At 36.4% G+C, this 22,874-nt stretch overlaps 1 protein-coding gene across 1 annotated transcript in view; it reads left to right on the top strand.

Moving 5' to 3' along the window:
- Positions 1 to 513: 513 nt before the first annotated feature.
- The window catches only part of LOC308625778 (pregnancy zone protein-like), a 47,785-nt gene continuing 25,424 nt past the window's right edge, over positions 514 to 22,874 (top strand). Inside the window, exons 1-15 of the mRNA XM_081250263.1 lie at positions 514 to 653; positions 2,693 to 2,873; positions 3,866 to 4,019; positions 4,165 to 4,217; positions 4,785 to 4,805; positions 5,263 to 5,431; positions 6,711 to 6,795; positions 7,552 to 7,675; positions 9,131 to 9,245; positions 11,102 to 11,211; positions 12,598 to 12,759; positions 13,352 to 13,579; positions 15,092 to 15,155; positions 17,803 to 17,945; positions 20,723 to 20,872. Coding sequence (XP_081106389.1) covers positions 571 to 653; positions 2,693 to 2,873; positions 3,866 to 4,019; positions 4,165 to 4,217; positions 4,785 to 4,805; positions 5,263 to 5,431; positions 6,711 to 6,795; positions 7,552 to 7,675; positions 9,131 to 9,245; positions 11,102 to 11,211; positions 12,598 to 12,759; positions 13,352 to 13,579; positions 15,092 to 15,155; positions 17,803 to 17,945; positions 20,723 to 20,872 — 1,842 coding nt within the window. The 5' untranslated portion in view covers positions 514 to 570. The remainder of the gene's footprint in view (positions 654 to 2,692; positions 2,874 to 3,865; positions 4,020 to 4,164; positions 4,218 to 4,784; positions 4,806 to 5,262; positions 5,432 to 6,710; positions 6,796 to 7,551; positions 7,676 to 9,130; positions 9,246 to 11,101; positions 11,212 to 12,597; positions 12,760 to 13,351; positions 13,580 to 15,091; positions 15,156 to 17,802; positions 17,946 to 20,722; positions 20,873 to 22,874) is intronic.

The raw sequence follows: 22,874 nt of genomic DNA, 5'->3' as shown, positions 1-22,874 counted from the left end.
TTTATAAACAAACAAATATAAGGATAGTTGTAAAAAGCAAAAGCTAAGTTTTAAACAAAGGAGAGATTATCTTCATACTTATTTTGTTTAAAATCTGTGATAAATTTTATTTCTTTGTTTCAATAAATAACTGTATTGGATGAAGCTTGGGAGAATATGTGATGCTCCCTGGTCTACCAAGAAGAGATTTGGGATATGTATTTACATAAATAGCTCTTGTTAAAAAAGAAAAGGATCAAGAATATTGATTGATTTCATCAAATCATGTCATTTACTTTGTTTTTCCTTAAAGATATTTAACGTGTTGATTAATAACCAGAGCTAATGTAGCCTCAACATACTATTTTTCAGGCACTTAGAAAATTTGAGCAAGTGAGAAAATTTGAGCAAGTGGATGAAAGTGATCTGCAATTGATTTTTTTATACTGGAAGTAGTTAATATGTTACAAAAATAAATGGTTAGCCATTTACTTTTACTGCCCATTAGGCAAAATAAAAACCACTGATTCTGGAACAAGAACAGAGTTCAAGGACTCGAGAGTCCCATTCTTTCCTATTCCTCTCTACACCATGAGGGGATGTCAGCTGCCTAATCCAGTCTTGATTCTGCTTTCCTTGCTCCTTCCCAGAGATGCTTCAGCTACCTCCAAACCGTAAGCAACATTTCCAGAAAAGTCTATTGCCCTCCTCTTCCCATTGTGTTATCAGCTTCTTGATGTCCATCTTTTTATTTATTTCCTGATTCCTTCTGAAATTATCTGTTGTTGAAAAAGCTCAGAAATGTTGATAAATTGTTATTGCACAGGTGGTAAAAGGCATACTCCAGTTCTAGAAAACTCAGAGATATAGGGCAGTAACATTTGTGAAACATTTACCAAATAAGATTATAGAATTCTACAACATTCATCAAATAAGAATATAGAATTCCTACCAAAAAAAGATAAATTCTTTTTTGACTGGTGCAAAAGGCTGCAGTGTCTTGGCCACTATAAAGTGACTCAGTGTCTGTGTCTTCCCCAAGCAGGTATTCCCAAGATGGATGCATGACTTACAGACAAGCCAGGGTTTGTGTGTCATTTCACTCAATCCTTCAGCAAAACTTTAAGGGTTGGCATTAGATTTGAGAGTATACAGATTATCAAAATGTGGCCCCTGCCCTTAGTATCTCATAGTATAAAAAAGAGAGAGATAGAGAGATGGTGCACAGTGAATGAAATAAAATGCAAAAACAGAACCAGGCATTGTAGGATTCTGTGAGAATACTCAGAGATAACCTAACTCTTCATGGGAACTGGTACAAGGGAAGGGGCATCACCAAAGTCCACATAAGAAAGTTGCTTTTGAGACGAGTCTTATGAAGCCAATAGAAGTTTTCCAGCTAGACCAGGACACTTCAGAAAGAGAGAGAGTCATGGGCCAGCAGAGCATCACAAAGTGCAGCACATTTAGGTGATTGTAAATGATGGGCAAACCGCAACAGGAGACTATTTTCTTCTGGATGTATATGGTAATATGTTTGATGATTAGCCTAGTTGTTCCTCCATCTCTAGAGAGTGGAAGAAAGAAAAGAGCTAAGGTTGCTTCTGAAACAGTAGTGAAAAACAATTCAGCTCCTCTCCATGTATTATAGTTATCTCTTAATGTTTCCTGGAACAAAGAGATTTGTGATATCATCCATATGAAACCCAAGACCACATGTGGATAGGTTTTCTTACTGGTTTCAGTGATAATTAACTGACTAATAATATTGTTTGTTACTAAAAAAAATTTAAAGTTTTTTGGGGGTTTATTTACATATAACTGAGAATTAAAATTGCAAGATATTTAAAGTGTACAACACATATATATTGTGAAAGGATTCTCCCCATTGAGTTTAATTAATCTATCACATAGATTAATCTAACAATTAATCTAACACATCTATCTCTCAAATATTTTTTTGGGGGGTGAGAACACTTAAGTTCTGCTCTCACAGCAAATTTCAATTATATAATTTCAATTATACAATGTTATCAACTATAGTCACCATGTTATATAGTACATCCTCAGACAGACCTTATTCAACTTATAAATGAAAGTTTGTGTCCTTTTACCAACCTATCCCTATTTTCCTCCATTCCCCCATTCCCTGGCAACCATTTTTCTACTCTATGTTTCTGAGTTTGACTTTTTTTTAAAGACTCCGCATGTTGTAAGAGATACCATGCAGTATTTGTCTTTCTCTATCTGGTTCATTTCCCTTAGCATAATGCCCTCAAGGTCCATCCATGTTGTCATGAACACCAGAGTTTCTGAATAATATATGTGTGTGTGCATGTGTGCGTGCGCATGCGTGTGTATGATCACATTTACTTGATTCATTGAAAATTTCTAAATTTAAAAATTATTTCTATACAAAATATGTAACAACTCATGGAGTGCTTATCCATAACTTATGAATAGGTTTACTAATATTGAGAGTGAATATTTCCACAGTATAGGAGAAGCATACTGATGTTTAACTTGGTAGGGGTTTTCTGAGTTTCTAAGGCCTTCTGGATTGGTCTTTGAAGAATATACTCCTCTCCACTCCTGTTGAAATCTGGCTCTGCTCTCTGATTGGTGACGATAGCAAAGATCATCTAGAAAACTACCACAGTAATGATGTCTTTTTAACCCCTCCATGGTTGACCCAGACCCCTCTCCTCCGCAGGCAGTACCTAGTCCTGGTCCCATCACAGCTGTATGCTGGGGTTACCGAGAAGGCCTGTGTCGTGCTTAATCACCTGAATGAGACAGTGGAACTGACAGTAACTCTGGAGTATGAGAGGCAGAGCAGGAATCTCCTCACAGACCTGGGGGCGAAGAACTCCTTCTACTGCAGCTCCTTCATGGTCAGTATCCCTCCTTGGGAAAAGGGAGAGCATTACAGAGGGAGCATGTTAGTTGATGCCTTGCATTCTGACCCCCAGCAATAAAAAAGCAAAAGGAAGAAAAAATAGAGGAGTACAGAGCAAACTTCAAATTAGAGTCTAAAAATAAAGTTCTACTGAATATACTTACGTAATATTTACAAACAGAACTAGTGCAACATACAAAAGATAATAATGGTTATAGGAAGGACTTTTTTTGTGTGTGTGTGGTACGCGGGCCTCTCACTGTTGTGGCCTCTCCCGTTGCGGAGCACAGGCTCCGGACGCGCAGGCTCAGCGGCCATGGCTCATGGGCCCAGACGCTCCGTGGCATGTGGGATCTTCTCAGACCGGGGCACGAACCCGCGTCCCCTGCATCAGCAGGCGGACTCTCAACCACTGCGCCACCAGGGAAGCCCGGAAGGACTTTTTAACCATGATTATCTTTGTTCTTAAAGTAAACTTCTAAGGAAAATAATGTTCATGCCATTACAGATATAAACACATAGATTCATAAAGTTAAGTGACTTCTCTAAGATCTCGCAGATGGTTGATGGTTAATGTATTGTCCTTGTAACCTTTAATTAACTTAAAGTATTAAATAGTTAATCATACCAGCTTACTGCCAACAATAATATGTAATGCTGTTTCTGACCATTGAAAAATAAAATTTAATAATTATTTTAATACTACCATATTGCTGTGAAAATGTGAGCTTGTTATTGCCTTAATTGTCATAACAGGTTGAAGAATTAGTTCACCTTATTGCAATGACATTTTTCCTTTAGTCAAATCAACAATTCATTGCTGTCATGTTACACGATCATAATAATCTATAAAAAGAGGGGACATCACCCTTGACCCTATCCCTTACGAATTTTCATGGAACTAACCAGAGAAATGAGAAAACCACAAAGGCTGAGACATTCAGAAGTGGATCCGGGCAGATTCTTCAGCTCATTTCGGTTTTACAGATTCCGGAGTCATCATCTTCCTCAGCGTTCATTACTGTGCAGGTGAAAGGGTCAACCCAGCACTTCATAAAGAGGAAGCCGATGCACATAACAAAAGTAGAAAGCCTAGTCTTTGTCCAGACAGACAAACCCATCTACAAACCAGGACAAACAGGTATAAAGAACCAAATGACAAAAGCAATTTGAAGGGTTGGAGGTGTGGTTTTCTATTAATTTATGGAATCCTGGCACGTTGTTATCTGTCTTACTACCCTGAGTTCCCATTGGAGGGTTTCATGAGAAAAATCTCTATGTTTCAGTGAGATTCCGCATTGTCTCTGTGGATGTCAATTTTCACCCTTTGAATGAAATGGTGAGTGTCACAACAGTGGGTAAGATTGGCAGAAAGAGGCAAAAATGTAAAACTTATTCTTTTGGAGAACTGAGACCAATATGAGATTCTTAAATCTATCACAGAAAGATCTCAAAAGTGTATTGCTGCTGGAGAATAAGGGAGATCAGTTCATCAACCACATTTTTAAAACAAATTAAATATTCAGTTAAAATTATGCCCTTAAAGACTCAATTATTTTCATTGAACTGAAGAAAATAAATGCATTTCATTTCTGTCCTAGAGAAATGGAGAATTTCTCAGAGATAAACATCATCTGCAAAATAAACTATTATTAGGACCTTTTAACCTAAATGTAGGTTTCTCAATTGTACATTATTTCATTAAAGGGAAGTCATGACTTCTTAAGAGACATATGTCCCAAACTAAACATATAAAATGTTGTGAATGAAATGGAGCCACATTTCCTCATTTGGACAAGAAATGAACAGGCTTACTTCTTCTGGTCCCGATACTGTATTAATGTTATTGTCATGGTGTTCTCTTTCTAAACTCTATCTCACACTCATACTATTTCTTTCTTTTCAGTTCCCAGTGGTTTATATTGAGGTAGGTAATATATTGTGTATCTCAGTTGGGATGAGGACTCACTGCCAGTTGTGTTAAATTGCCTCTCTCCACCTCCACCTTCCCCACCGGCACTTCACCAAAACTAAATAAATGTTTTCCCTGTCTCTCTTAAATCCTGGGGAGAGTAGATAAGATATAAATGAAGGAACAAAATTCCCTGAGATGATGCAATTTAGTGGCTCGTCCAATATTTCTGAACAAGATGGGTATGCATAATCTCAAAAAGAGGTACTATCACCTGTCATATCTCATAGCTGGGAAAGATGTCCTTTGCTCAGTCTAGAATTCCTAGAAACCTTTGCTAATACCTCTGGTGCCAATTTACCAATCAGCTAATTATCCAACTCCCAATGTCACTCTCCCTGAAAAGCTGTTCCTCTACTCAAAATTATATATTTCAGTTGCTTCTATGAACTTGTGATGTTTTTACCTATAGAATCCCAAGAAGAACCGGATTTTCCAATGGCACAGTGTCAAATTGCACTGGGGACTCAACCAGCTCTCTTTCCCACTCTCAGTGGAGCCCACACTGGGTCACTACAAGGTCATACTGCAGAAGGAGTCAGGGGAAAAAATAGAGCACTATTTTGAGGTGAATGAATATGGTAAGAATTCTGCATGTGTCCAAGATATTTACGACATTAGAGAATGAAAGATTGGATTATTTTTACATGTAGGTGACAAGCAAAAATCTAGCATATCATAGTTGAAAATCAGCAAGCCTTTTTATTTATTTAAATATTTACTAAGCACGTTTCATGCACCATCACATTTAATCCTTACAGTAGCCCTCTGAAGCAGATCCTATACCTTCTACAGTTTACAAACGAACATATTAATACTAGAAAAGTTAGTAATTTACCAAAATCACAGAGCCAACAAGAAGCAAGAGAAATTTTAATAGTTCCATCTGACCCTATTCAAACATCAATTGTTAACCAATACATTATGTTATCTACATGCATCTCTTGATCTATATCTTATAACAGGAGGTATTTCCTGGGATTACATCCTGGCTGTGTGTGACCTACATGTAATCTACTCTAATAATAGTAATCAGACATTGAAACAATCTTATTAGTTATCAGTTATGCGGATTCTCTAATGTAAGTTAAATATATCATGCCATGATAAGGAGACCTATCACAAAAACAGGATTCCCCAAACTCACCAGAACTGCCATGAGAATTATAGAACAGGGATTCATTATAGAAATAACAAACCTTATACACAACTATGAGAGAGGCTGGAAAAGTCAGAGTCCAACAAGAGAAGATGGTAGATCAGAGGAAATTACTAACCAGTCCCCCTGAAGCATTGGTGGGGATGGACAGATCAGAACTCACAAGGGCACCTTCAGATGCCAGAGTGGAACACGAAGGGAAACTGACAGGGGAATCAATGGAAGACTGTTACCTCTCCCTACCTACCACTCCAGTACTTCTATAACCAGGTGCTGATGGTGGGCCTAGGGTCTCTGTGAGTCAGCAGGGTTTAGAAGTTGGGAAGGAGAGCTGGACACAGAGAGGGAAAAAATAAGGACAAACTGGAAAATGCTGGCCCCTCTGTACCTGTAACCACATCTAACCATGGTGATCTTCAGAGACTAATGATGGTACTTTCCTCCCACCTTTGAAATCCTGGACAAATTCAGAGAAGGAGATTCTAGGAACCATAATACCAGCTTAACCAAGTTAACATGGTACCAACTGCCCATGGTTATGACGGCATCTCCTTTGCCAATAGTGGCCCTGCTGCCCCTTATTGTAATTGAAATCACTTTATGTGACCCTTTGTTACAAGGTTCTGTAGTAGAATCATTACTAATGCTTACAGGACCTCCTGCCCACTCTCACCATTTTTTTTCTCTTTTATTAATAACAGTTTTGCCCAAATTTGAAGTCCAAGTGAAAATGCCCAAGACTATTGGTTTTCTAGATGATGAATTTGTGGTATCCGTCTGCAGTTTGTGAGTTACAGTTTTTTCATCTCATTTCATTTTCCCTACTTTATTTGTATTGCCCATAATGATCACTGGACTTTGAAGTATTTTAATTAGCAAAGGAATGACTCTCTCCCCAACTTGTCTGAAGTCAGACTAGGGAGCAGGGGTGGTGGCATACAACACTTTTACTGCTAATAATAAAAATTATTAACTGAGCACTTAAAATGTGCCAGGCAATGTTTTATGTGCCTTGCACTTATTTACATTTTTTTCTTACACTAACCCTATGAGATGGGGATAATTATCCTCATTTTACAAATGAGGAAACTGCAACACATAAAGGATAAAATAAATTGTTCAAGTTCCTATAGACAGTAAATTCCAGAAGACTGGAATTTAAATCCAACAGTCCACTCCAGACACTGAACTCTTCACTACTATTCTATATTGCCTCTGAAAGTAAAAAAAAAAAAAAAAAAAAAAAACTCAGCTGAAGTAAAACTTCAGCTGAGAGGGAAGAAAGATCTGAGAAAAAACTGCATTGTTACTTTTCCATTTGGAGGAGTTTCAAAAAGTATTTCAGTATTCAGTAAGTATTTTCTCTTAGAGTTGTAGATAATTAAGACACAGTTTCAGGATAAGTGCTTCTAAAGTACAAATGCTTTGGAAGGAAATACAATTGCTGTCAGTGAGTAAGATGGGTATATGAATGGATCAAATCCTGTGAAGAACATCTGAGTTATGTTAAGTATTTTTTTGTATGACTCTTTACTGTTATAGATACACATATGGAAAGCCCGTCCGTGGTCTGGTGACAATTAATGTGTGCAGAAGATATTCACGATACAGTTCTACCTGCCATGGAAAACATTCACAAAGTATCTGTGAAGAATTTAGTCAACAGGTATATGGAAATCACTCTCCCCAGGACACTAACACCAGATCTTGTTTTCTTGTGGCTGATAATAGAATAGAGAATACAATACTATACAATACGAGAGTAGTGTTTGAAATAGTCACCTAGGAGAAGTGTGGAGTAAGGGAAATATTTTAAGATTGCCTGGCAATGATCGGAACCAACTTGAGGGTTGGGCTTATGGATTTATAATGGTATTTATTTGGCCAGTTTTGTAATTTCCTTCTGGCCACAATTGACATGCCAGGTATATGGGCATAAAAGGATGTGGAAGTCTCCAAAGTTGGCTTTTATCAAATATAATAGAAGAAGAATGTGACAGATATTAAGAATTGGGCTAGTGGGAGAATCAAATGACACCCTATGGAATCTACCCTGCATAGAGGAGACTGAAACCAGCATCAGGTTGAGGAGAGGGAGACCGAGAGGGATGATGAACTGGAGGCCTCGATTACATCAGAGGAAAAGTGGAGCAAGAATAACTAAGGGAAACAGCAGTAGGACATGTATTAAAAAATGAAATGTATGAATACTGATTTCAGGGGAAGAGTATATAAAAGTCCAGGGTGTGGCAATGTGAGCGGACACTATAAGGGTGTGGAAAAGCAAATTATCAAAGTTGTAGAGACCAAATAAATGAAAGGCTAGGGTGGTGAATATGATGAGGAAGCTCAAGATAAACATTAATAAGCGAGATAAACATGAGAGAAATCTAGCTGCCAAAATCCTTACTATATCAGGGAGACTAGGATTAATTTCTATTTTCAAATGCGTCATGATATCTGCATATAAGTACATTAAATAAGATTAAATTTAATTATGCAATAAATATTTTCATGTAAATAAGTACAAAAATGAAAACAAATCTTTATTATAATATGAAACCCGATGTTTAGTTTAGAGATCTAATTGCTATAATGATTCATCTAGTCAATGAATATATGTGTTTTTTTTAATGTCCTAGATATCAAGAAAAGATAGTTAAGAAAATACGGTCCCTAGTCGATATTTAGGTGGAGGTCATTACAGAGGCTCCTTAGAACATGTTACGTCTGAGCTGACTTTAGAAGAGCAGTAACTGTTGGCCAAGATGGGAATGGAAGAAAGAATGTTATTTGAGGAACAACATACACACACACACAAAGAGATAGAATTACAAAATACCATGGCACATTGGGGAAACTCTAGGAAGTTTAATATGACAGAAATGGGATAGGCTTTTGGAAGAGAGGGGAGAAGGCAAAGGTTGGCAATGATTAACTCAATGATTAACGAAGAAATTTTGTATCATTTGGGGGCTTTGGAAAAGATAAGCACCCAAAAGATGGTCAGAACATTTGTAAAATTTCCTTCTGTGGCCAACACAAAATGTTCATAGGTTGGTAACTGACTTTTTTTTATCACAAATCAGAGGACCCAGGAATTCTCTTCCTTTCTCTTCAGGCAGATGAGGAAGGCTGTTTCACACAATTAGTAAAAACTAAAATATTTCATCTGAGACAAAAAGGATATGACATGAAATTACAAGTGGAAGCCAAGGTCAGAGAGGAGGGAACAGGTTTGTATTATTTTTAAATATTTATTAATTTATTAAACATTTATCAAACTTCCATTCCATGTAAAATGCTTTATAGTTTCTGGGGTCTATGACAATGAATGGTCTCTGCCTTCAAGGAATTAGGAATCTAAAAAGAAATTATATATATGGCTATGTATATATGTATGCATGTATTATATATAACCGTAATAAAATTTCTACAGGAAATGTAAAAAATAAGGGCCAAATGAGCATGAAGAGAAAGAGTTAATTCTAATATAGAGCTGAAGAAGGCTTTGAAAGGTAACATTTGAGCAGATTTGAATAGAATGGATAGTATTTTGAAAGATAGTGACGACCAGGAAAGCGTAATAGGCATAAAACAAATGCGTTCAGTCCCAGAAGAATCTTAAAAAAGTAGGCTGGTGCTAAGGTGTTTAGAAAAGTAAATCATGTACTAAAGAGATTAGACTTTGGGCTTCCCTGGTGGCGCAGTGGTTGAGAGTCCGCCTGCTGATGCAGGGGACACGGGTTCGTGCCCCGGTCCGGGAGGATCCCACATGTCGCGGAGTGGCTGGGCCCGTGAGCCATGGCCGCTGAGCCTGCACGTCCGGAGCCTGTGCTCCACAACGGGAGAGGCCACAACAGTGAGAGGCCCGCATACCGCAAAAAAAAAAAAAAAAAAAAAAGAGATTAGACTTTATTATGAAAAGCATTGGATATCTTCAGATATATTTAAGGAGAATGACCTAAATAAATTGATTTTTTTAAAGTTAATTCCAGTAGGCATGAGAAGGACAGGCTAGATGAAAAATGTGTTACAATGTGATACATCAGAATACTATTCAAAGGTGACCCCAAAGATTACAACTTGGGGGCCAGAGAAATAGAAATGTCATTAACCAAGATAAGGAAAAGATGAGAAAGAGCTATGGTGATGAGAATGTGTCAAAGATAAGTCATCACAGTTTGGAAGATCAAAATGGAAGTTGATTCATTCCATTCATGTCAAAATGAAATTCATTTTGACAATTTCAAAAGAAAGCCAGAACAAAATCAGAACCAGAAATGTAAATCTGAAACCATTCTCATTGTGTCCAGATCCTCCTAAGACTAAATGCAAGTGTTCTGAAAGTGAGCTCACTTAGCATTGCTAAATTGAGGCTAGAGGCAGACAACAAGGGGCCCAAGAACAGAAACAACTGCAGTTAGGAAATAGTATCAGATAAGTCAGCAAAATAAAACTAGAAGTCACAGGGTTAGGGGAAATAAGCACAATTTCTTAGATGCCACTGGTAGGGTTTCAGTGGTACTTATGTATGAAGTACTTCTGAGAGTTCATTTTGATGAGGTCTGAGATGAGAATACCATATTGCGGGAAAATAAAGGATCTTTTAGACTTGATAGAGCGGTGTTTTAGATGATGGAGTTAAAATACAGATCACACTTCACTGAATGGAAGAGCACCGGGTATTGGCTATACTTTTCACCATGTGGTAAAAAGAATGTTTTTGCTGGGGAAGTAGTTTGTGACAGAAATTTAAGAATATTTTTAGGCCAATGTGAAGAATCAAGATGTATGCAGAAAGTTGTTGGGGGAAGATGTGGATGTGAAACAGACACAAAGATACAGCAAGATCCCAGAGGAGATGGGGTGAAAAACTTCTCAAGAGCATGTGTGGAACAAGCGGAATATTTGTGAAAACAGAGAATTGAGGAAGTATGGATACCAATGATTTTCTAAGCATGAGAAATTCTGGAAAGACTAAGAAAAGAGTATATGGATGGTATTTTGTTATAATGGAGTGAAAATGGGATGGAAGTATGAGGTGAGCTGAATATATGGAACAGTTCAACTTCACTGAATTATTTTTCAGGGTTGGAATTAACTGGACATGGATCATGTGAAATCACAAACACCTTAAGCAAACTGAAATTTACAAAAGTGGATTCACATTACAGACGTGGGCTCCCTTTCTTTGGGCAGGTAAAGTAATCTTTTCAATATAATCATAATTGGGGGGATGTGGCTTTTAAGAAAACAAATTTTTATATCACAAAATCAAAATTTATTATAAAAATGAATATTTATTTAGGGTAAGAAAAGAATATAACAAATTACAAATTTGAAAGGCAAATACTGTCACAGAATCCCCCCAAAAAAGCATATTCTTACTAATTAACTTCCTAACACACCTTTATAATACACTTTTCCTGTATAGTTTGGCTGCATACTCTTTGATCGCCTCTTTGTAAACAATGATTTTATAATATAATTTTCTATAGAAAGAATAAGATATTTTCATTTACTGTTTTTATTATTGTTAGTTTAAAAAATTTTTTTAGTTTCAAGGATCAATATTCATAATATTGCTAAATTATGACTGATATTCAATTTAGTAAACTATCAAGGAAATGTAAGATTTCTAGTCATTTTACATTTTATTTTGTAGTAACTAATCTTTGAATTGACACTTTACAGGCAATTTCCTCATTTTATTGATGTATACGAATTTGATATTGTCTTAAGGTATTCCAGTATTTTGTATCAAATTGGCAAGAAATTAATAATGGGGCAAGACCATTTCAGGTCAAGAGAAAAGCATGAGAAAACTGAAGACTTGGAGCATGAATATAACTTGGCCAGAAATTTAAGAAAGATGAGAGAACAGCCAAGGCTGTAGGTGTACAACAGCTTTTTCAGGATCAAAGAACCAAGTGTGTTTTAGGTTATGTTCAGAATTTTCGATTGAGAAGTTACTGAAAGTTTTAGGGAGAATGACATGAGCAGTGTAGTTTAAACTGTATAGAAAATGGTTTGAAGCAAGGACAGAGCAGCAGAGGGTGGACTGCATAAACTTAAATAGAAAGATATAGGAAACCGGATGGGAAAAATTATTGTGGTTTTAACTGGAATAGAAGCAGTAGATTTGGAGAGAGGTAAATAGGAATAAAAGATGTTTAACAGGGGAAGTGTTAGCACTTGGCAATGGGTTAGATATAGGCACTGTTGTATACAGGCAGTGAAAGAGAGGACATGACCAAAAAAATAAGGCCCTACATATTCCTGCATAAATTACCAGATGGATAGAAGCCCTATATACTGAGATAGAGAACACCAGAGATGAAGAAAATTTGGGAAGGTAACATCATGAGTCCACTATTTGCTATTCTCAGTTGAATGCTCATAAGTTATCTAAATATAAATGTCAAAAAGAAAAATATTTTAGAGCCCAGAAAACAAATCTTATTTTCATATTCTAAGATCTTCGTTAAGTGACAGTGGCCAAGGCATCAAGAGGCGAATATGACAGAGTAGAAAATGTTATTGCTATATAACACCCGAAACCAGTTATCACTTTCCTATTTCTAGGTTCTTCTAGTTGATGAGAAGGATCAGCCAATCCCCAATAAAACTGTAGTTGTCACCGTGGATGTACTTGCATACCGTGCCAGCTTTACTACGAATGAGCATGGTTTGGTGAACATTTCTATTGATACCAGTAACTTCACATCTTCTTTCATTTCAGTTTTGGTAAGTGGAAAGGGGCATCTGGGACTAAAAAGACACAGATCACTGGGGCCACAGAATTTAAGGGTACATGGGAAACAGGTGAACTCCAGGGAGAAAAGAAAAGGTGATAAGACTAAAGCAGAAATTAAGCAATGTGGAGAACTAAATAATAAGAAATGAAAAATTCTCTGTCAGAATCTTTTACTTTAGATAGACTCTGTTTACAGCATGATCTAGTATCAGGAGACATTTAAATATTAGAACATCTTGATAGTCTCTTGAAAATTCAACATTTTTACAATTTTAATATAAATTAGATTTTGCCTTGTTTCCTCATTATACCACTATTTTTGTTTTGTGTTAAGGGTATGAAGAAAAAGTAATTGATCTTGATTATGAGTGAAAAATACCTACTAAATCAGTATGGTGTAAACTTAAATAAATTTAAGGGAAAGTTGTTTAGAGATTATGCTTTATTTGGGAAGGCAGCCTATAATGAAACCAAGTAAGCATGATTCTTATAAAATCTTCAGTAAATGACAGAGTGACCAATATATACATAATATATGTTAATAACAAATAACCTACTTAAGATCTTTATTCTATCCATTAGGTCACTTACAAGCAGAGTAACCTCTGTTTTGATAACTGGTGGCTTGAAGAATTTCACACACCAGCACAGCACACTGTAAAACATATTTTTTCCCCAAGCAAGAGTTATGTTCACCTTGAACCTGTGGCTGGTATCGTGGCCTGTGGGCAAACCCAGGAGATTCGGGCACACTACATCCTGAATGAACAGATTCTGAATGATGAAAAAGAATTAACCTTCTATTATTTGGTAAGAATAAAAGCCAGTGTAGCTCTTCTTAATTATGTAGACCCTAAAAAGATAGAGTTCCTATCTAAGTAATGCTCTTTATATCAATATAATGTTTTTATGAGTGAAGAGAAGTTGTTTCCTAATAAATTCATGCTTTAATTTTTCATTTATGTTCTGGTCTCCACTGAAACTTTTAAGTATTTTTTTTTTCTGAGTTCCAATGGAAAATTATTGAATGGAAGAGGAAAGAGCTTAAGACAAATGCCTTGTTAGACAAAAAAGATTGCTTTTCCTAGAACCCAGTAGATAAATAAGCAAAGGATAAAAATCAAGAACTTAGCCAATAGGAAATAAAAGTATAAACAACCTTCTGGAAAAAATGTCAATTTAACATTAATTGGAGAAGTGAAAATTAAAAGAATAAGGCAGTAGTATTTTATTCCTACAAAGGTTCTAAATAATGTACAAAGTTCAAGAACTGGTGTAACTGCAGGGAAAAGTACATTGACAGGCATATTATAAATTGATATGATCCTTTTCAGGTCAGTATACCTACTGATGTACAAAAATTTAAACTATTCAAAGCTGGTAGTTATCCAAGTAAGTCTTTTTAAGAAGAAAAACTTATGTTTAGGAAATTCTGTATAGGAACATTAACTATAAATAGTATTTTTTAATTCTATAAAAAAGTGAAAAAAATGACAGTAAGTTAGAATCTTAGCTTTATTGCTTCCTAGTTATGTGACCTCAGGTAATTTACTTAATCTCATTTGTAAAGAGAAATGTCAATCATCTCATCTGAATACTGAAGATAGTATTTATACCTACTTCATAGAGTTATAGTCAAAACTAAATAAAAATCTTAAAACTAAATTGTTCAGTTCAGTACCTGGCACATAGAGAGTGTAAATACTTTTAGTTGTTTGTTTTTTTAAATAGAGGCAACAATAGAGAATACTTACACATATTTTATACCTGCCTTCACTATATATTGCTTTGTGCATAATAGATGCTTAAAATGTTTGCTGAAAGAATATGTAATTAAAAACATTAATATTTAAGATAAGTAGTAATATTAAGTAAAATTCTAAAACATTGTAAAATTTTATGTTTGTTATTTAAAGTATGTTGTTTGAAGTAAAGTTTATTATTTAAACTATATGTATAGGAAAATATTGAAAGAGAAATTTAGTGAACAAAAACAACTTCTGGGTTGAAGTAGTGAGTTATTATTTATTTGTGTATTATACATATGTTTAAATAAGTTTAATAAGGGCTTCCCTGGTGGCGCAGTGGTTGAGAGTCCGCCTGCCAATGCAGGGGACACGGGTTCGTGCCCCAGTCTGGGAGGATCCCACATGCCACAGAGCGGCTGGGCCTGTGGGCCATGGCCTCTGAGCCTGCGCGTCCGGAGCCTGTGCTCTGCAACGGGGGAGGCCACAACAGTGAGAGGCCTGCGTACAGCAAAAAAAAAAAAGTTTAATAAGTACCCTTTAAAATGATAGTACATGTATTTCCCTCTGCCTTCAGATCAAAGCAAGAGGAAGCATTGCTCAGTCAGGAACCCATGTGTTGTCCATTAAACAAGAAGAGAGTAAGTACTTTCAAGATTTCCTATTTTTTCTCTCAAATTGTCAAATCCTAAACGTTTTAGCAAGATGAAGCTATCTCTTACATTGGAGGAAATGGTCACCAGCTTTCTTCCATCAACCAAAGATGAGGAAGCTGATAAAAGAAGGATACTAGGTTCATTTTAGTCCATTTAGAACTTTTTTATCCTTTTTATAGCATTTCTATATTCTAAATTTTATTTCTAAGGTAAAATATATTCATTTTATTATTAAATTTTTTAAATGCAGAAAATAATTGAAAAATGCAGAAAATCTCCAAAGAAAAATTTTACTCTGTATGTTTTTGCATTCGTTTCCTATTGCTTCTGTAGGAAGCTCTCTGGCTAAAAACCACACAAATTTATCATCTTATAGTTCTGTAGATCAGAAGTCTTACAGGCTAACATCAAGTTGTGAGCAGAACTACATTCCTTCCGGAACTCTAGGAGATTACTTGTTTCCTCACCTTTTCCATCTTCCAAAGACCTCCTGCATTCCTTGGTTTATGGCCTCTTCTTCCATCTTCAATGCCAACAACACACCATCTTCAAATCTCTCTTAATATTCCTGCCTCTCTCTTTTAGATCATACTCTCCTTCTAGATTTTCTTGAATCATAAATATCCATTGATATCTGTTATCCCAGGAAGAATAACTAACTTTTCAAGAAATAATCTATTATGAAAAGATAAGTACATTTAGTCTCTTTATTTGTTACATGTCCCCAGGCTAAATCTCATAAGTAGCTTCCTTTTTTTCTGTTCATTTGAATAGTTATAGGCTATCATTTTACTAAAGCAATATTTATTAACAAAGCATATTTAGAAAGATCAAAAAGCCTATTCACCCAAGGCGAGTCAATACTACCAAGAAAAAATAAAGAATATGTATTGTAAAATCTCTCTTGCTAAAAGTTCTTTTATTGCTTAAAAAAATTGAATTCAGGCACTCAAATATGGACAGTCCCTCTAATTGTCCATTTAATCATTGATTTTTTATGGGATTGACCATTATATTGGTTTTTCTAGAGCAGGTAAGGTTGTTCCTAATAGCATATCAAAAATCAAACTGCCTCCTAAGCCAATTTCTTCAAAATCAGTTTCTGTAATGGAGTTTAAATTCTATATAGTATACTGAGTATCTTGAGAGGTGAAATGGGGAGAAGGAAGTGTCTCTCTAAGAAAAAATACTTCATTTTATTTGATGATAACTATGTAAATAGTTGCTTTTCCATTTGTCTTTGATTTCTGGGGAACTCAGTGTTAAATTTAAGCACTCTAGTGTTTAACCATCTGTTATAGCTTCTTATTTATTTATTTATTTATTTATTTATGGCTGCATTGGTTCTTCATTGCTGCGCATGGTCTTTCTCTAGTTGCGGTGAGCAGGGGCTACTCTTCATTGCGGTGCTCGGGCTTCTCATTGCGGTGGCTTCTCTTACTGTGGAGCACGGGCTCTAGGTGTGCGGGCTTCAGCAGTTGTGGCTCATGGGCTCTAGAGCACAGGCTCAGTAGTTGTGGCGCACGGGCTTAGTTGCGCTGCGGCCTGTGGGATCTTCCCGGATCAGGGCTCGAACCCATGTTTCCTGAATTGGCAGGCGGATTCTTAACCACTGCGCCACCAGGGGAGCCCTGTTATAGCTTCTTAATAAAATTTATTCCTGCCTCTGTTTAACCCTGCTTCAGAAATCCAATTTCATATGGTTTCAGTATCATTGTTTCAAATTTATTTTGACCCTGCTGTTTTTGTGTATTTTCACCACAAGCTGCCCTCAGATCTTCTATAGATATATGAAGGCTACAGTTTTTAAAGAAATTTATGCTACAAAGATAAAACAGAACATTTATGAGAAGATTAAGCAGATACATGAATTAAACACTATGTAATTCACACAGAAAGTAACCACTAAGATAAATGCATTGAATTCTTTTATAAAAATCAGAGGCATACTGTTTTGTATGTGATTATTTGTACCTGTATCTCGGCTCTGTTTTATTTTATTTTATTTTATTTTTGCCGTACACGGGCCTCTCACTGTTGTGGCCTCTCCCGTTGTGGAGCACAGGCTCCGGACGCGCAGGCTCAGCAGCCATGGCTCACGGGCCCAGCCGCTCCGCGGCATGTGGGATCTTCCCGGACCGGGGCACGAACCCACGTCCCCTGCATCAGCAGGCGGACTCTCAACCACTGCGCCACCAGGGAAGCCCTCGGCTCTGTTTTAAATGGCCTGAAGATAGAGACTATGCTGCATTCTTTGACTTGGCCTCATGCATATGACAAGAACTGTGCTGATTGGATCATAGATAGAGATCATTAAAGGTGTCTAAAAGTTCTTCTCTCTTGAATTCTTAATAAGTCTTTTTTTTTAATTTAAAAATAGAGACATTCACTAAATGTCCTTTTCTACTTCCGCAGAGGAAATGAACAATTTAACCTACATCTTTAAGGGAAAATATCATTAGTTCGGCATATATTTATTGAATACTACTGCACGCAAAATGGTATAAATGCAAGTCTTACTTCAATATGCTCCAAATGTAAATAAGTTAAATAATTTGAGAACCTCTTCTTTATAAAATTGAAGCTCTTCCCTCTTCCTAATCTATTATCTTGAACTTTCTTTACTCTCCAGTGAAAGGGGTATTTTCCTTCTCCTTTCAAGTGGAATCAGACATTGCTCCTACAGCCCAGTTGCTTATTTATACTATTTTACCTAATGGAGAAGTTATTGCAGATACTGAGAAATTCGAGATTGAAAACTGTTTTGCCAATAAGGTGGGTGTTTTGTTTAAGCCCAGTCCTTTTCTTCATCTCCCCTTTTGAAGTATGGAAAATAAGGAACTTATGTACATTAAAAAACTGCCATGTAGTGCTCCTAAAACTTTCTGCCAAAGGACCTCTAAAGGAAAGATTGACGCTAAGCCCTGGGAGGTCTAGAGGAGTAGTTCAAAGCAGGTGGCCATTAGCACAATTTTTTCTATTGCCTTATCTGAAAATTCATGTGGAATTCAAAATATATTCTACAATTAACCTTTAATAGTTTTAATTTTGAAATGTTTGTTCCCCAAATTTTCAATTAAAAATGATGCTTCGCAGTGATGTCAGTTTTATTCTATCATATCCCCCTGACACACCTCCATGTACTACTGCAGAAATCAGTAATTTATTGTGAGTTAAATCCACTTTGAATTTGAAACAGAACAGGGGTATATGTGTATATCCCATTTTGAGAAACATAGCCTGGGCACTCTAATAATGACTGTAGCATAAAAATCTAAGTTGCATAGGGGATCTTCTTATATTTCCAAAGAATGCATAGCTGTAATGAGAAACCTACTGAGATATTAATAAGCTTTATCCCAACAGAATTTTCTGTGTAATCTTAACATTAACAATCAACTAGGATCCACAGACTTCAGATATATTTTTTAAAATATACCTACAAGGACTCTGACGTGAGTTTTATGAAGATTAAAACAATATGCATTTACAGGAAGTGAACATTTCTACAATGAGAATTATATTTAGATTGTCCTTTTTAACATACAATCATATAAGAAAATACACAGTGGATTCTAAATAAATTTTCAACTCCATCTTACTAAAGAATGCTATTAAACCTGGACAGGTGTCCAAGAGCATTATTTGTGTTCTGTTTGGATGTTCTGTGTGTTGCATATAAACCTCGAAGAGACTTTTGCTTCGAGCTTCAATGTCTTTATTGTTAATCATGGATAGTTTGTTAAACCTTGGACTGGCCATCTTATGCTACAGCTTTCAGCACACTTTACTCACCCCAGCAGTGGTTTCACTCTGGTGCAAAAACGTATGACAGCTTCTGTGTCACATCATAAAACTTCCACATAGAAGCAAAAGTCCATGGACATTATATTCAATCACTTCACATCAAATATCTTTCCACTTATCATTGATCAGAGATGGAGATAAGCTATGATAAATATAGATGAAGATTTTTGCAGTATTCAGGAGAAAGTTGACTATATGTTTAAAAGTTAGAGAGTTATTAAAGTTAACAATTAAGGACCCTAGAAGTGAGACATCCTGACAGGATGATGAGCAGAGTAAAAAGTGGGTTGAGAATGTGAGGAAAGATCCAGGTCTGTCTGAGACTTGTGTTTCTTTAAACCAATATATTTTAAATAATTTTTTTTATCTTTGTTGGAAAGAGGAAACCTGTTTTCTATTCACCATCCATATACCACTTTCTTACTTTAATAATGACAGATTTATCATACACATTAAATATTATGTAACAGTTTAAATTGTCTGTTATTCCTAACTGGAAATAATTATTCATTAAGGATAACATTGATTAATATGGATAGGTACAGGCTCTCAAAATATGCCTTAAAGTTCTTTTCTGGTTCTCATATCAGTAGAACATTTTACATTTTCAAGCATATCCATTTCTTGGTTAGGAGTATTTTCAGTGATTATAATGTCAAATAACTCACTTGTTCATTTGGTACGGACATTCACAAACATACTTTAATGAACTTAAATTTTCTAAAAATAAAAACAAACATATTTAAAATAGAATTCTCCAAAAGCGGTGTTTTCATAATATATTGAACTATAGAGATGAATACTACTGCACCTTGAGGATAAATCAATTATTTTTTTTCATATATGTCTTATGATATACATGAATCCAAAGTGTTACATTAATTCAGTAAACCACATAGCAGATTATCATAGTTAAATTCAGCAATCCAAGTCACATATTATTTAACAGAATGCACTATTTCATTCCAGTCCAAATCAGCTTTCAGTTCAAGAACCTGGAAGCTTAACAGATGCTACTGCAGTAACTAAATTCCAAATTATTTTATAATTTACTCAAGATTCTACTCAAAAAATTCTAACATAAACATAAGGAACCAATAGATTCACTTACCGATGAATTTCTACTGGCCAAGCAGTCAAATCTCTGAAAAAAATTATGCACAATTTTTCATTATTTTGTAGTTCTTATTCTTTATTCACAGTCCTTTGAATATTGTCAATGAATTAACTCTTAGGATGCATATTAGATGTTTAGTTTTTTTAATTAACGAGTAAATTCCTGATCCTGATAAACAGTACTACACCGCTTTAGAATGCCAGGTGATTAATCGGGCCAACTGAAGGAAACTTCATTGGCTGGTCTTAGAGGTGGAATAGGATTTTTCACAGCCCTGTGCAAACTGCACACATTCATCACAAAAACACTGCATGGAGATAGGTATGTATCTTTGTTAGCGTGTGCATTCCAATTCCCACTCAAGGTTCTCTTTTACTGTGATCAACATCAATTTATATTTCACTGGTTATAAAAAGAGTGGGAAACCTGAGTTAACCGAACCACATTTCCAGTTTATTCCAGAGTTGGTCAACTGGTAGTTGCCAGGCAGATTCACCCCTTAACGCTTCTCTAACATGGATGAAGAGAAAGGAAGTGTGGAAAGGACTAGTCCTACCCTGGGGTAGAAGAGAGTTTTAAGATTGTAACAATTCGACAATTTGTGGCTATAATCATATCCTCTTTACAGGTAAATTTGAGCTTCTCTTCAGCCCGGGGCCTGCCAGCCTCAGATACCAACCTGAAGGTCACAGGCGCTGCTTACTCCCTCTGTGCTCTCCGTGCAGTGGACCAGAGTGTCCTGCTAATGAAGCCTGAAGCTGAGGTCTCACCTCAGTCAGTGAGTCCCATTTCAGTCTTGCATATCAGAAAATGCACACATGATATGACCATTTTGGGAAGCTGGAAGTTATAACTGCAAAGGACAAGTTCTTCACCGTGTCAGGCATAGTGTAGTAAGTCACATATGAGTTTGGATTCAATTCAGTTCCAAAAAAGACATTGCACAAGGTGCTTCACACAGGTCATCTTACTTCATTCTCTGCTATAACATATAAAAGAGTGAGCGGTCTCGTTCACTACTACATTCCCTGTGCCTAGCACAGTCCTTACGTGTAAAAGATGCTCAAGACATTTCTTCTTTTTTTGTTTTTTGGCAGTGGGGGAGGGCCACACTGCATGGCTTGCGGGATTCTAGTTCCCTGACCAGGGATTGAACCCACGCACTCGGTAGTGAGAGGGTGGAGTCCTAACCACTGGACCACCAGGGAAGTCCCTCAACACATTTTTAATGAATGAATAAATGAATAATAATTCCTTAACGTGGATATTATTACCTTAATTTTATGAATGAAGAAAACACAGCCAGGATAAATTAAGCAACTATAGAAAGAACATGCCAAAACTATATTTTAAAGGTGGGATTTGAACCAAATTTTATTCAGTGTCATGTCTAACACACCACAATTCAAGATAGTATGTGAAATGCCAGGTTTTTAAGTCTTCTCTAAAAAACAGGCACTTACTCATTGGTTTTAAGTATGGACAAAAGAGAGTTTCCATTCAAACTTGTCTTTTAAAGATGTTTCTTATAGGGCTTCCCTGGTGGCGCAGTGGTTGGGAGTCCGCCTGCCGATGCAGGGGACATGGGTTTGTGCGCCGGTCTGGGAGGATCCCACATGCCGCGGAGCGGCTGGGCCCGTGAGCCATGGCCGCTGAGCCTGCGCGTCTGGAGCCTGTGCTCCGCAACGGAAGAGGCCACGACAGTGAGAGGCCCACGTACTGCAAAAAAAAAAAAAAAAAAAAAAAAAGTTTCTTCTAATGAAGAATTTCCAAAAGGGCCCAATAGTTTACAGTCTTCATTGTCCATTTATTTATTTAACGAATATCCCCTGCGTCTGGATTACGGGATAGATACTGCTCCAGGAATAGGAGTTTTTATGGTGAACAATCAGATGTGGTCTTTGACCATTTTAGACGTATAGTCTTGTGAGTTATTAAAGAAGCAAGCAACAAAAACATATAAACATATAATAGTTCTAAATTTTGATAAGTATCATTTAAGGAATAAACAGGATGTTGAGCTAAAGAAAAGAGTTGAACAATTTTTGATATAGTGATTAGTGATCAGGGGTGTCTTCTTAGATTGTCAGATAATGGGGGGCAGGGGCAGGCATTACGAAGAATGAAAGCAGTGTGCCTGTAGGTCTTGCAGTCAGAATAAGTCTGCAGTGTTCATCATTACCTTATATGTAATGGTGAGAGAAGAGGATGGTAGAGGTGGTAGGTGGAATGGAAAGTGAAGAAGATCATGACAAGCTCTGTGAGATGGCAGTGGAGTTAGGAGTTGCCAGCACATGTAGTGGCAAATCACTGAGGACTTTTAAGCAGGAGAGTGATTTAGCTTTATTTGGTAAGAAGATCTTGTTTGCCACTCAGAGTATGGGAGCAAGAACGAAAACAGTTAGGAGGCTATTGTAGTGGGTTAGATAAGAGATGACAGCAGGTCTGCATGGAGTCACTGCGTGTTTAATGAACACTAGATGACTGAGCAGGTAGCCGTATGCTAGCTTCTGGGCAAAAACTGAACTGGAATGGATTTATTTGTAGGTTACCCCTGTACCTAGTTTTTTTCCAAGTTAAAATTGGTCTTAAAATAGTAGACTTAAAAAAAAAAAACTTGGTAAGAACTTAATCATATAAAATGGGAAAAGGGAATGAATTATTAAGTATTTACAGAGGTTGTTTCTGGGTGATGGGTAGGAATGACTTTTATTCTTTCATTATGTTTCTCTGTACTGTCTACATTTTTGCTCTCTTTTAAAAGTAGGCGTTTGGGCTGA

This window comes from Mesoplodon bidens, assembly GCF_964165515.1.
Source record: "Mesoplodon bidens genome assembly, chromosome: 11".
In the NCBI taxonomy this organism is placed as follows: Eukaryota; Metazoa; Chordata; class Mammalia; order Artiodactyla; family Ziphiidae; genus Mesoplodon; species Mesoplodon bidens.
The sequence above is the reverse complement of the archived record's forward strand: the minus strand, read 5'-3'. Positions and strand labels throughout refer to the sequence as shown.